The sequence below is a fragment of the Humulus lupulus genome, chromosome 2 (genome assembly GCF_963169125.1).
Source record: "Humulus lupulus chromosome 2, drHumLupu1.1, whole genome shotgun sequence".
NCBI lineage: Eukaryota > Viridiplantae > Streptophyta > Magnoliopsida > Rosales > Cannabaceae > Humulus > Humulus lupulus.
In genome coordinates, this window is record NC_084794.1 from 11070183 (window position 1) to 11083306 (window position 13124).

The window sequence follows — 13124 nt, forward strand, 5'->3', positions numbered from 1 at the left end:
ATATAAATATAGGTAGTAGTAATAGTCATGATAACGAAAATATTGGATTTCACATGAGGACACTTTTGTTCATCATTTTCATTCCTCAAGATTGAAAGCTTTCTGCAAATGTTGTACACTAATGTAGTTCCTTTATATTATCCTTAAACAGACTTTAGAAATATAAAAAGATAAAAAAAAATCATGATTTTGAGAAAATAATAGATATTGTGCAGGGCAGTTATTGAAAATAAATCATTATTCTTTTCTAAATGAAATGCTTACTTATATGTCTATCTTGCATGGCTTTGCGTAATATATTGACTCTGTTTTTCTTTCATTAGATTCTTACAGTTACATAGTCATCAACTTTGCATTTTCTTCTATGTTTTATTAACATGATGTATAAATAGTTTATTCTATGCTATGTTTCAAAGTTATAAAGGATGGCACACTTAGTATAGTTAAGTCTTTGTGTTTGTTTTATGGTTCAATATAAATTTCTTAATAGTCATTAACTTTTTTTTTCTATGTTTTCTATGAGTGCAGAGAATGGTTGGTTTAATTCTAATAATGTTGATAATAACGTTTAGGTTAACATTTTGATTGGTCTTAAAGCATTGGATTGGTAGCTAATTGCAAGAGATATGTTGTATCACTACACCAAATACCCATTTCCATAACACACAAATATAATACTAATAAAAAAGTGTTATCCTATAGTAATATATTGGGCCACTGAAAAAAAAAGGCGGTAATAATTCACCATCCCGCCACACTTAGCTTTTTTTTTTCAAGACCTGAGACCCGAGAGAACCAATTCATTCCCTTCAATTCTTTCTCTTTTTTCCTCATCATTCTCTCTCCTCTCTCTCGAATCTCTTTCTCCCACCAGACCCGTCGAAGCTTCGACCACGCGGGCCAAGAGAGCTTCCGAGTTGTGAGGTTTAATTCCGCCAAGAGAGCTTCCGAGTTGAAGTTCTTCTTGGAGGACCCTGAAAATTTATTCATTCATTCAGAGAGAGAGAGAGAGAGAGAGAGATCGAATATTCAAAATCTAAAAAAGGGGAGAAAGGTATTGATTAACTCTGGCTTTATTCATTTCTGCAAATCTAGACTGAAAATCCCAACCCTAGAAAATAAGAAGAAGAAGAAGAAGAAAGGGAGTGTTTTTTTGTTGGAAAGCTGTGATTTTTAAAATCTCTGAAGAACACTTCATTTCGTGTACCCCAGCCGTTACCACGGAAGATTTCAGCAAGATCTTCGAATTCCCATTTCCCAAAACGCCATCAGAATTCGAGACGATACGACCCGGAGAGGGAATTCGTTGTTGATTTGATTCGGAAGAGCCAGCTGAAAGGAAATGGCTTTTGAGCCTTTCCTCCACTGCATTTCTTTCTGTTGTTCTCTTTAACATCCGCCGCCTTTAGCTTCTCGAAACCCTTCCCGTTGATCCTTCACAAACCACTCGCCTGTTATTGAAACAAAAATTATACATATATATATAACAATAAGGAATCCCTAATCTTATTCCCTCTATTTGAAGCTTCAAGTTCATTCTCTGCTCCTCACTCTCACAGAGCTGGTTACGGTGCTCGCCTAGGTGAGTGAGGTTTTTCGAGACATTTGAATCAGAACCTTTCCTTATATAAACTTGTCAGTTTTGTTATGCTATTTGATTTTTCTACGAGTTCTATTTTGATATGGTATTGTTCTTGCCCTGATATATTACTTGTCAATATTATATATATGTGTATTTATATATTTATTTTTAGGTAAATCTTCATTTTTGTGTCTCAGTTTGGAGTTTGGACTCTCGGTTTTGATTGTAATATCTCTGGCTAGTTTTTTCCCTTATTCCTGCACCAATTCTTCAGTGCAAGAGACTTAGAGCCCTTGATAAGGCATCCTAATGTTGTAGCTTTGAAAGCTTACTACTGGTCTGTAGATGAGAAGCTGCTCATATATGATTACATTTCCAATGGAAATCTTTCCACTGCACTTCATGGTAAGTTTCAGCATATCCCATTATCTGACTTGTGCTCATGAATTATTTAATTATTTTGATTCTGGTTTTGGAGTTTGATTGATCACAGGTCTTGTGGTATTCATATTTTGATCAATTTGATTTCTTTTCATGTAATCAGGGAGGTCTGGAACAGAGTCATTCACATCCCTATCATGGTCTGTTCGGCTAAAAATCATGAAAGGAATTGCTAAAGGTTTGGTCTATCTCCATGGTCTGTTCAGCAACAAGAGCATGCATTCAAGTGTTATTTGAAATTGAGTTTGTTTTTAGTATATGTGAGCTGTGTTGTTACTCTTCTAAATTTTGAAACGCCTCCACCTACTAATTATTTAAACATTTATCTGCTATTATTTCATTATTGAATTGTTTTTCTCTTTTTTCTTAGCCTCAGGCCTCAAGGGTACTGAAATTGGAGAGAAATAGTCTGGAGTATCTTCTACACCACTTTTGTGGAGTAACTGCTAATAAAGAGTTGGTTTTTTTTTCCCTTACTGATATTCATTTCTTTAAAATTTGTGGGGCGTCTTATATAGTTTTAATCTGTGTTTAGGGACTATAAACTTTCATTAAGGGGTTGTGAATGGTTTAATATGATAAGGCTTGAATTATGGGCTTGAATCTGTCTTTTGCTTTCATTGGGTAATTATTTGTTTTATTGTGATGGCTGAGGTATTTTTATATGAATGATGATGATTTATTTACCCAATAATCTATTGCTTTTTTGATTGATTATTCTCCATTTTCAATGCTTGCTTGTGCCTTGTACTTAGTTTCTAACCAATCTAAACTCATTATTCTGTTATTTAAGCAAATGGCATACGATGATCCATGAGCTAGAAAATGATTAGTTTCAATTTTTTGAATTTTAAGTAAGTAGTATCATGATCCATGAGCTAGAAAATGAACAAACAATTTGTTTCTGGATAATTCATTAGACAATAAAAAAAAATTATCAAGATTATCCTTAAACTTTAAGCAAATGAAGCATAAAAATGTCTAGTGATGAAAAAAGAGAAATCATTTTCTTTCTTGGATCTCTTTCATTATTATTATTATTCATCGAAACACAATTTTCCCTAGCATAGTATAGATTCCAAAAATGTGGTAAAATTAGTACTGTACCTCTACTAATCTTGGCTCAAAGTAATCCATTTTTCAAGTGTTTGCTTCCTAGACTGAATCAAGATTTATTTACATAGATAGATACTGCACATACTATTATTAAAACTTTACTGGAAATTGACTTTAGCTTTATATGAAAAGGGTATGTGGAAAAAGTTACAAAATGAGGTGAAATTAATGTAGAGGCACATATCAAGGACTCAATAATGTATGACTATGAATTATCATTATCAATGCCCATGTAATATCTATCTTTTTTCACATAATATCTATCTATGTTGTGTCCATCAGTTTTACACGTATGAGATTGAATTCGTACATCAGTTTTACACGTAAACCTTATTTGCAAATTCTGTTTTTGAACATCAGTTATAGTCTGAAGCCCTTAGATTTGTTTACAGTGTAGCTTGTGTGTTTATTTTAGGATTTTCTTATACTAACATCTATTGCATTCGGTTTCAGGTTCTGGGGAGTGGTTTTGAGGTGATTTCTGTTGGAAGAAAAAAGCTTGTTCGTTCTGTTCCAACAGAGTTGAACAAAGACCATTTCATAGTTGGTGAAATGGGTGAAGCTGAAAACAGTTCAGTGCTTAGAAGAACACTCAAGAGTCTTTGTGTTAGTAATGGTTGGTCTTATGGCGTTTTCTGGTGTTTCGACCAAAGAAATCCCATGTAAGTTTTTTCTTTTTGTTCGTTTTGTCTTTTCTTCTTTACACCACACTCCTTTTGTTCTTTTCTTAATCAATTCTATAACTTTTTTTAAAATTTTAAAATATTTTTCCCAGTCACATTTGAGATTTGTGTACCCATGGTTTTCTCAAATCAAGCATAGTTCTTTCTTATTTTCTTTTTAAAAGAATAACTCAAGCTGAGAAAATGAAAATGCTTTACATGGGTTTTTTTTAAAAATTATTTGGAGAGAAAAATAAAAAATTAATGTTGCTCAAAACCCATATTTTGTTTTTCTTAATCTGCATTTTTCACTCTGAGATCAAGCTTTGTGAAATTTCATTTAACCATTATAATAAGTTAGCATCATTAAGAAGATAATGGATTTGCAATATGTATTTTCTCAATATTAATTTAGCTAACTGTGAATTATGCTCTTTGGAATGGTCTCAGGCTGTTGTCTCTTGAAGATGCCTACTTTGAGGACCCAGTTGGAGCTGTCATTGAAAATATGCTATTAAAAGTCCATGTGCTTGGAGAAGGGTATGCCCCTAAACATTTGTTTTTTTTTTTATAAATGTGTCAAATGCATTAGAGAAAATATTTGTTTCTTTTCTCTAAAAAATAATAAAGTTGATTAGAGGAAAATATAGGGCTAATGTTTGTTGTTTGTATATGTGCCAATGTAGAATTATTGGTCAAACTGCTTTAAATGGGAAGTACCAATGGATTCAAGCTAATGGGCCAAGTGGGGAATGGAATTCTTTCAGATCTACTGAAAATAAACACACATTTCAGGTATTTCTTCTTTCTTTTTTAGTTTTTAGAGTTGAAATCACATACATATGTTGAATTTTTTGAAGTTAGAATTCTTGTTATGTTTGCTTATTTTGTGAATTTTCTTTCACTCTACAGGATGATTCTGAGGTTTGCTATCAGTTTTCCTCTGGAATAAAGGTACAATTTTTTTCTTTTTGAGTACTTTAATTGAGATTAGTATGGTAGAAACTTGTGTTATAAATTTTATGGTTTCTTCTCATATGTTGTCAAAGTTGTTCAATTCTAGCTCACAACTCAGAATTATTAACAATCAAACTCACTTTGCAGACCATTGTGGTAGTACCGGTTGAACCACGAGGACTAGTACAGTTTGGATCAACTGAGAAGATTAGATCACTTCTATGAATATTTATGCTTAACCATTTGATTAGTGTTCTGTGATTTTCTTATCTATTATTAACATTATTAAAAGAAATTTATATCTATTTTTACTGCTGTAGCTAAAGAAAAATTTGAAAGGGGTTAAAGTAGCAGGCAGTCATTTGCATAATACAAGGACTTATAAGATTACTGGGATATCGACAGAGCCACTGAACAAATTAATGTGAGTGTGCATATGTCATGACCTTAACTATTCCACGTTGGTATGTGCTATGTGCTGCTATTTGATTTTAATAATTTGGGAAGATTTTTCTTGGTGGTATTTAAACTTCTCTACCTGTACTTTCAAATTGTTTTACTAACATGTTTATATTTTATTTTAGGTTTACTCTTGATGATAAGATGACACAGATTTCAGTTGCTGCTTACTTTCAAGACAAGTACAAAATCAAACTCAGATATGTGACATGGCCTGCTTTGCAAGCAGGAAATGCAGCAAAGCCTATTTACTTACCCATGGAGGTTCCCATCCTAGTTTCAATAACATTTTTTTTTTGCGTGCTAAGTTTTATTGGACAGCAGCTATTTTCATGATTATATTTCTAAATGTTGTATCTGTTATAGGTTTGTACAATTGTTGAGGGGCAAAGATACTCTAAGAAACTCAATGAAAGGCAAGTAACCAATCTATTGAGGGCAACCTGTCAAAGACCAAACGACAGGGAAGAAAACATTTGGTGAATTGTTAAGCATAACAAATACAGTGATCAGGAACTTGTCCAGGATTTTGGAATTAGTGTTGCAAACAATTTGACAATGGTTGATGCTCGAGTTTTGCCTCCACCAGTGGTATTTTTCTAATATGTGCTTGCTTTTGTGTTTGACGAGTGAGTTCTACTCTTTCAATTGGAACTAATTCTATTATTTTTCTTCATGAAGCTTTTATACAGAGATACTGGGAGGGAGGCTGCTGAGCATCCTCGATTTGGGCAATGGAATATGTCCAATAAAGTAAGTAAATAATCTTTATAACTCCATTTTGTTATGATGTATGTGAAGAGGTATGATTCATTGACTTATTTTTTTGATTTTGGGTTATGATAGAAAATGATCAATGGAAGCCAAGTTGAGTTTTGGACATGTGTGAACTTCTCGCGTATCAATTTAGATATTCATGATTGCTTTTGTTCAGAATTGGTCAGTACTTGCCTCAATAGGGAAATGGTATGGTTACCGGATCTTTCTGTCTCATCTCTTTTACTGTGACATTGCATTGATTGTTTATAATTGACATTTTTTATCATTTTGGATACTTGGAAGGCCTTCCAAACTAGACTAGTAATTCCTGCAGCGCTTGGCCAGCTAACCAAATTGAGAGGGCTTTGAGATCTGTTCATGAGCAATGCAAGAAGATACTTGGCAACAAACAACTACAGTTGTTAATAGTTATCTTGCCTGATTCTGGTGGTTCATATGGTGAGCGACTTGGCCAAGACTTGTAACTATGAAGTTTGAAATGCCATTATAACATTTTGTTTTAGCTAAAAAACATTACATGCCTGTTCCAGGGATGATTAAACGAATTTGTGAAACTGAGCTTGGAATTGTTTCACAATGCTGTGAGCCTAAACGGGCAGTGGAGCTCAACAGACAGTATTTGGAGAATCTATCCCTGAAGATTAATAACAAGGTTCATTTACCTGAATTCTGCTTTGATTTATTATTTGTTGTTGGAGTTGGTGTTGTTGTGTTGTTTATTTCTTTGTACCTATTTATATTATATAGGTTGGCGGCTGGAATACAGTGTTAAGTGATGTTATCCATAGGAAAATTCCTTTTGTGTCTGATTTGCCTACAATAATCTTTGGTGCTGATGTAACACATCCACAACCCGGAGAGGATTCTGGCCCTTCAATAGCAGTCGTAACCATGTGTAAGGAGGAATGATAAGGTGAGTAACCATGTGTACATTCTACTCAACTTTTCAGAATCTTCTCCATTATGTTATTCTAACTCCTTTCTTTTTATTTTCCTCCAACTAGGGAACATTTAATTGCTTTCAGAAGATCTACTGGAGCCAAACCTCACCGGATTATATTCTACAGGTTATTTAGCAGACATAGTAAATATTTGGTCTTTTGTCATTACTGCTTAATTAACTTTGTTTTGTGGTCTTTGGCAGAGATGGTGTTATTGACGGACAGTTCAATCAAGTGATGTTTCACGAGGTAGATGCTATAAGAAAGGTATGTACTATTATCACTAAATGATTGAGGAATAGCCTTTAGAGTAGATATCAATCATTTTACAAAAACATGTAATTGATTTAACATTACATATAGGCACTGTTGTCAATACCCAAATCTGCCACCCAACTGAGTTTGACTTCTACCTTAACAGTCATGCTGGAATTCAGGTTCAATTTTTTTGCTTTGGTCATGTTTAATGTCTTTGTTAATTAATATAGAGTATTAATGAAAGTTATTTCTTGTAATATATACTCTTGCAGGGAACCAGTCGGCCTACTCACTACCATGTCTTGTTTGATGAGAACAATTTCCTTGCTGATGCCGGTATTTGTGCGACTTACTAATTGGTTAGTTATTTTTGAGATTCTGTACTGATACTGGTTTATACATTTAAGGTACCTTTCCATTTACATGGTCCTCATGGTGTTTTGCGGCATCTGAAATACCTCATTGAGACAAAAGGATCAGCAGTGGTCTGTGTTGCTAAGGGAGCAGGGCAGGTTAGTCATAGTATAACATCAATTTTTCACTAGTTGAAACATGATCAACTGATTGGAACTAGTATATTTTTTTTCCTTCTGGATCTAAATATTATGAAACCCCTCCAAAAACAAAATATCAGCCATATGTTGAGATTCAACTAGCTAAAAAGAAACAACAAATTGATGTTTATCTTTCTAAGGATCTAAGTTAGGTATGTTACATCAATGGTTTTGAAGATACAGTTGGATCATTAAATTTTGATAGCATGTTGAGTGTTTTGTTATGATTGGCCTGGGAATAGTGACTGTTTTTAGTTTAGCACATTTTTTCTTGTTAACTTGTTTTTCCAGCTTACTAATAGTTGTTCAAATATTGCCTTTCATATTTTGGAAAAGGCCTAAAGCAACAATTGTTTCAGATATATGATGTGGTGTCTGCATAATAGTTTCTTATTCTGTCATGCTTTATGTATATATGATAAGTTCATCTTTTCAAATGATTATTATTTAAAATACTGAAGTTAAAATGTTGAATTTGTCTCAGATTCTGTCATGAATGAAATGGTATGGAGCTCTTTTGTTGTAGCTTCTATTTTGAGTATCAAAAGGGTAACATAGAAGCTGCACTTCAGATTGTAAATTACAAGATACTCTATCTAGGGCTGTTGAATCACTACCAGAGTTTTGGAGTTCAGCCATTAGAATAATTGGTGGGTTTTTCACCAGGAATATATGTGAAGTTGTATTATTTTGCATAACTTTTTTTTTTAGCATAGTTTCTTGAAGTATTTTTTAAAAAAGACTTTTGTGGCTGCTTATTTCCTATGCAGAAACTGTGAAGCTATATGAAACAGTTGGAATGGGAAATGGAGAGAACGAGCCAAAGCAAGAGTGATAGTTGGAGGATGTTATAGTAGACAATATTCTCTAAGTTTCTTGTTATAGTAATTTTTCAATATGTTGAATATTTAAGAATACTTAAAGAACATTTTGTTGTTGATGATAGTGTTGAATATTTTAAACTAATTTGTGGATTGTTAATACAATGTTGAATGTTTTTACTTTTTGTTATTTGAAAATCAAGTTTATTTGATGATGTTAGTATATATTAGAAAGCTAATTTTAATTATATAAATAAATAATAAAAATATAATAGAATAAATTAGTGTTATATAAATGAATATATAATGAGAATTTAAACTTATCTAAATATTAAAATAATACAAAAAATGTGTTATAATATCTATTACAATAACACTTTTTATAAGTAAAGAATTTTGTTATGCATACTTCATTATATAACACAAACAATGTGTTATACTAAAGTGTAGTATAACAGAGAAAAAGTGTTATACTAAAGTGTAGTATAACACAAAAAAAGTGTTATACTAAAGTGTAGTATAACACAAATTTATAAGTATTGAAATGTGTTATATAATCGACTATAAATAACATAATTAAACACTTATCTATGTATTAAAATAACACAGAAAGTGTGTTATTGTTGACAGTACAATAACACATCTGTATAACACTGATAAAGTGTTATATAAAGTACCCTGACCTACGATAACATAGTCGGTCTTAACCCATCAGAAAGTGTTATCGTATGTTTTGATAACACATTTTCGGTGTTATTAAAAGCATTTTTTCTTGTAGTGTATTTGATTTATTTTTAAAAAAAAAAAAATCAATCTTTTACAATTTTGAATAACTGTATAACTTTAGAGGAGTTTGAATATCTTAGATATTCATCCGTAGTGAAGTAGGTTCTTGGAATTATGTGTGTTGCGGTATAACGGAAGGTTGAAAAATTGCATGTCTTAGTGAAGTAGCATTTGAGAATTTTGTGTGCTGCGATGATATATGGATGAAAACATGTGTGTTGTTTGATTTTTTTGGTGTTGATTGTGACAGATGGCTAGGCTAGTAAATTAGGGGATATGTTGTCCGATTTTCTGTAGATTTTGTTATACTTAGTTTTATTTAGTATGTTTATTTTATTTTCTTAATTTGTATTTTTTATAAAGCAAATAGGCACAATATGGAAAATGCATGCTTATTTTTATTACTTTTTGGGGGTGATACTAAGAAATATTTTATGATATGTTTTTGTATTGGTGAAAGATGTCATTCGGTGATGATCATCATATATTTTAAATATGATGTAGGACATGAATACAACCAATGAAAAGAAAGTTGTAAAGAAAACGATTTGTTGACTGAACCAACTTAACCAACAAAACATATACTATATCATTGGATATGATAGATGGTTGGGAAGACTAAAACATTGGGTTGCCTGTTGTGTTCAATATAAATATGTATTGAGAAATCTGAAATTGATGTATTGAGAATGCAGTTTATTGTTTTAGTCTTCTTCATATATTGAGAAACTTGAAATTTATGAATTGAGAAATCTGAAATATGCCCTTTGGCATTCTCATAAGTTTATTTTTTACTGTGAAATCTGAAATTTGTGTGCAATTTGTTGATGCATTGAGAGTTTTGATATTTATCTTAGTGAATATTGATTGATTGATTAAGTTAGGAACACTTGAAGAAAATGTACCCAACACAACAAACATACAGTGAAGAAAATGCCACTATATAGTTTTGTTTTCACACTCTTCATTTATCACACTCTGAGTAGTTGAATATATTGTTTATATATATATGGTTTTTCGATGTTGAATATATTGTTTATATATATGGGTAGTTTACACACAGTATATTTGGTTTATAATATATTGTTTAAATCATAAAATCATATTCCAGTTTCTTGTTTGAATATTTCTTGCTAAGTGTTTGATAAATTGTCTCTTTCAATATTCAGTTTTTATAAGAGGTTTCTGATAATGGGTTATGAATCCGAAGTAATGATGTGTCAAATATTAATTTTATCTATTTGTAACTATTCTTATAATCCTCTCTCCTCATGGTTTCTTCAATATGTTTGTGGTGTTGTTGATATTTCTGTGTATCTCTTACTTATTGCTTTTAGTGATTGATTTTGATGTTTCATATGGTAACTTCTTTTATTTTTTACTCTGAGTTTGGGTTGGGAAAGACTTGTTTTTTTTTATCCATAGTGTTTGGTTTTGCTGGTAAGGATAGTGTGAGTTTTTTTATTCTTAAGTGGCTTATGGTTGTTTGGGAGTGAGAGATTGTAGCAAAAGACTGTTTTGGTTTGTCTCTATTTTTCACTACCAAGATCATTATTTATCTCTTTGGTGTAAGGTTAGAGATTTCTTCTTGTTGTTTGTAACGCCCTGGTTACCCCAGAACAGTTACGGTGAACAGTGAACCGGAAATTTGACTCGCTACCCAAGTCATTTGGTTAAAAAACGTGATCTAAGTGTTATTATTAGGTTAAGGTGGAAAACCAGTCAAAAGGAAAGGATACATTTCATTAAGTAAATAAACTGCTCATGAGCCTTTCAAAATATTTACAAGCTATTCATAACACAAAAGGGTCGCTACTGTTTCAAATATACAATCCCCGCCGGCCTAAGCGGCAAAAACAGGGTAAACCCCTAATTCCTCTGAGAACTCCTTGACCGTGGCGGTCAAGCGGCCCAATATGTACACCACATCGCCCAAGCTCTCCACTCAGGGTTGGTTAAGCTTCTCCTTTCCTTTACCTGCACCACACAGCACCCGTGAGCCAAGGCCCAGCAAGAAAACACAATAAAGCATGACATAATATCAACAATGATCATAATAACCATTCAAGACCAACAGTCCAATACAGATGGGTGACAATAGCAAAAGTCACAAAGATAGGTACAGCTCCCTCTAGCCATGCGACGATAGGGTCACCAGGGCTTAACTAATAAGTAGTTCTTTCATAAGTTTGATCAGGACAGGTGCATGGTGATTGGTCACCAACGTAACCTTCCTCCCGACTCTAGAGTCGTAACTGTGGACAACGTCCCCTAGCCATGTGACAAATAGTCACCAGGGTCATATACCTTGGCTAAGTACATCTGGTCTTAGACCAGGCAAGCGCTTATAAGTTCTTCGACCTTAGGGTCGGTCCCGCATTAATGCCATGGAGCTATTCAATGCGTGATCATCGACTTTAGAGTCGGTCCCTGACTAGTCAGTGCCATAGATAGGTAACCAGCGTTCACTAGCATTTAATATGCAATCCATGTCCACAAATATCAACCAACATGCTTCAATAGCAAACCATGCATGTCATATACCTATACAGGGTGCAACTATGTTCATACACTGTTTTCTTACCTCAGGTTCAAGTGAGAATTATTATATGAACGACCCCTGAGAACGATCAACCTTTAAATTCCTTGACGATCACCTGGTCATAACCAAAATATAGGATTCATCAATAAAAATGATAACTGAGGGTTCCCAAACCAAAATCTAGCCTCCAGGACACCAAACACTACCCAACCGGGTACTAGGCTCAACCCCGAGGCCTAAGGTTTGAATCCCCAAGCTAAAAACCACATTCTGGCAAAAAATGACCTTAAGGGTCGTGGCCCTCCCCAGCTGCGCCGCGCCGCGCCCCCAAACAGAAAGGGGCCTTCCCTGCCAGACGCCAAGGGCCGCGGCGCCCAGCCCAGAACAGGCAAAAAAGGCAGCACGCGCACCAGAATTCTCCCCTGTGTTTTTCCTCTCAAACTAGCCCTTCAAACCAACTCCAAACCTCCTCCAAACACACGATTAAACCCCCAAACATCACCCATAACTCACCCTCATCAAATCCCAACCAAACCTACACAAAAACTCCCTTTGATTCCCATTTTCTACATCAAAAACCATGAGCTGAAAACTAAAAGGAAAACAGAGTATAACCTGAGTTCAATGACCAAAACTCACCTTAAAACCAGCTTTGAGCCTCCCTCACCAGCTAAACCAAGTCCACCAACCCACCCTTTGAATTCCCTAGCTTAAATCCCCACCTAGAACTCAAAAACCTCAAAGGAGAGATGAAGAAGAGTGATGTACGGGGAAGAGGAAGAGAAACCCTGTTTTTGTTCTGTTTAGTCTATGACCTTCTACAGCCAACTAAAGGGTAATATAAATCCCTTCAAATGACCAAAATACCCTTAAGCCACCTAAAGCCTCTAAAACCACATCAAGGGTAAAATTGGTACTTCTCGCTTATCTCGTTAATCATAATTAACGCTTCCCAATTCCCGCTAATCTCAATATCCTCAACACCAATAATTCATATCCCGTTACCCTAAAATCCCCGGTAACGCTATAATCATTAAAAACACCCCGAGACTCACCCCGAGCCCCGAACTCAAACCTGTTATGACCAAACCGATAAATCATGTTTAAAGATCGTCTCATGCCGAAATACTCAAACCAATCCACATTATAATGTGGTCTCACAACATATCATTGACATACAAACAAGTATACAATTATACCCTCAACGGGCCAAATTACCAAAACA

General features: G+C 33.9%; 1 protein-coding gene and 1 long non-coding RNA gene across 3 annotated transcripts; both read left to right on the top strand.

Moving 5' to 3' along the window:
• Positions 1 to 818: 818 nt before the first annotated feature.
• LOC133817269 (uncharacterized) lies at positions 819 to 3684 on the top strand. 2 transcript variants are annotated; one of them, XR_009885522.1, is made up of 5 exons: positions 819 to 1582; positions 1857 to 1987; positions 2127 to 2201; positions 2400 to 2479; positions 3593 to 3684. It is a non-coding gene; the product is annotated as an uncharacterized LOC133817269 (long non-coding RNA). The 2 variants fall into 2 exon arrangements; XR_009885523.1 differs by lacking the exon at positions 3593 to 3684 and having other exon boundaries at positions 2394 to 2482.
• Positions 3685 to 5004: 1320 nt separating this feature from the next.
• On the top strand, positions 5005 to 8752 carry LOC133817268 (uncharacterized). The gene is made up of 15 exons (XM_062249735.1): positions 5005 to 5182; positions 5343 to 5481; positions 5584 to 5808; positions 5899 to 5970; positions 6064 to 6183; positions 6280 to 6435; positions 6528 to 6649; positions 6745 to 6910; positions 7002 to 7064; positions 7142 to 7205; positions 7302 to 7375; positions 7469 to 7532; positions 7604 to 7708; positions 8235 to 8400; positions 8521 to 8752. The coding sequence occupies exons 8-14, from the start codon at positions 6903 to 6905 to the stop codon at positions 8244 to 8246; spliced, it is 390 nt and encodes a 129-aa protein (XP_062105719.1). The 5' UTR covers positions 5005 to 5182; positions 5343 to 5481; positions 5584 to 5808; positions 5899 to 5970; positions 6064 to 6183; positions 6280 to 6435; positions 6528 to 6649; positions 6745 to 6902; the 3' UTR covers positions 8247 to 8400; positions 8521 to 8752.
• The last annotated feature ends 4372 nt before the right edge of the window (positions 8753 to 13124 follow it).

Excerpts from the sequence above, each read along its gene's own strand:
- LOC133817268 (XM_062249735.1), top strand. Across the intron at positions 7,206-7,301 it reads AGGTAGATGCTATAAGAAAG|GCACTGTTGTCAATACCCAA; the intron begins GTATGTACTATT and ends CATTACATATAG. Across the intron at positions 7,376-7,468 it reads ACAGTCATGCTGGAATTCAG|GGAACCAGTCGGCCTACTCA; the intron begins GTTCAATTTTTT and ends ATACTCTTGCAG.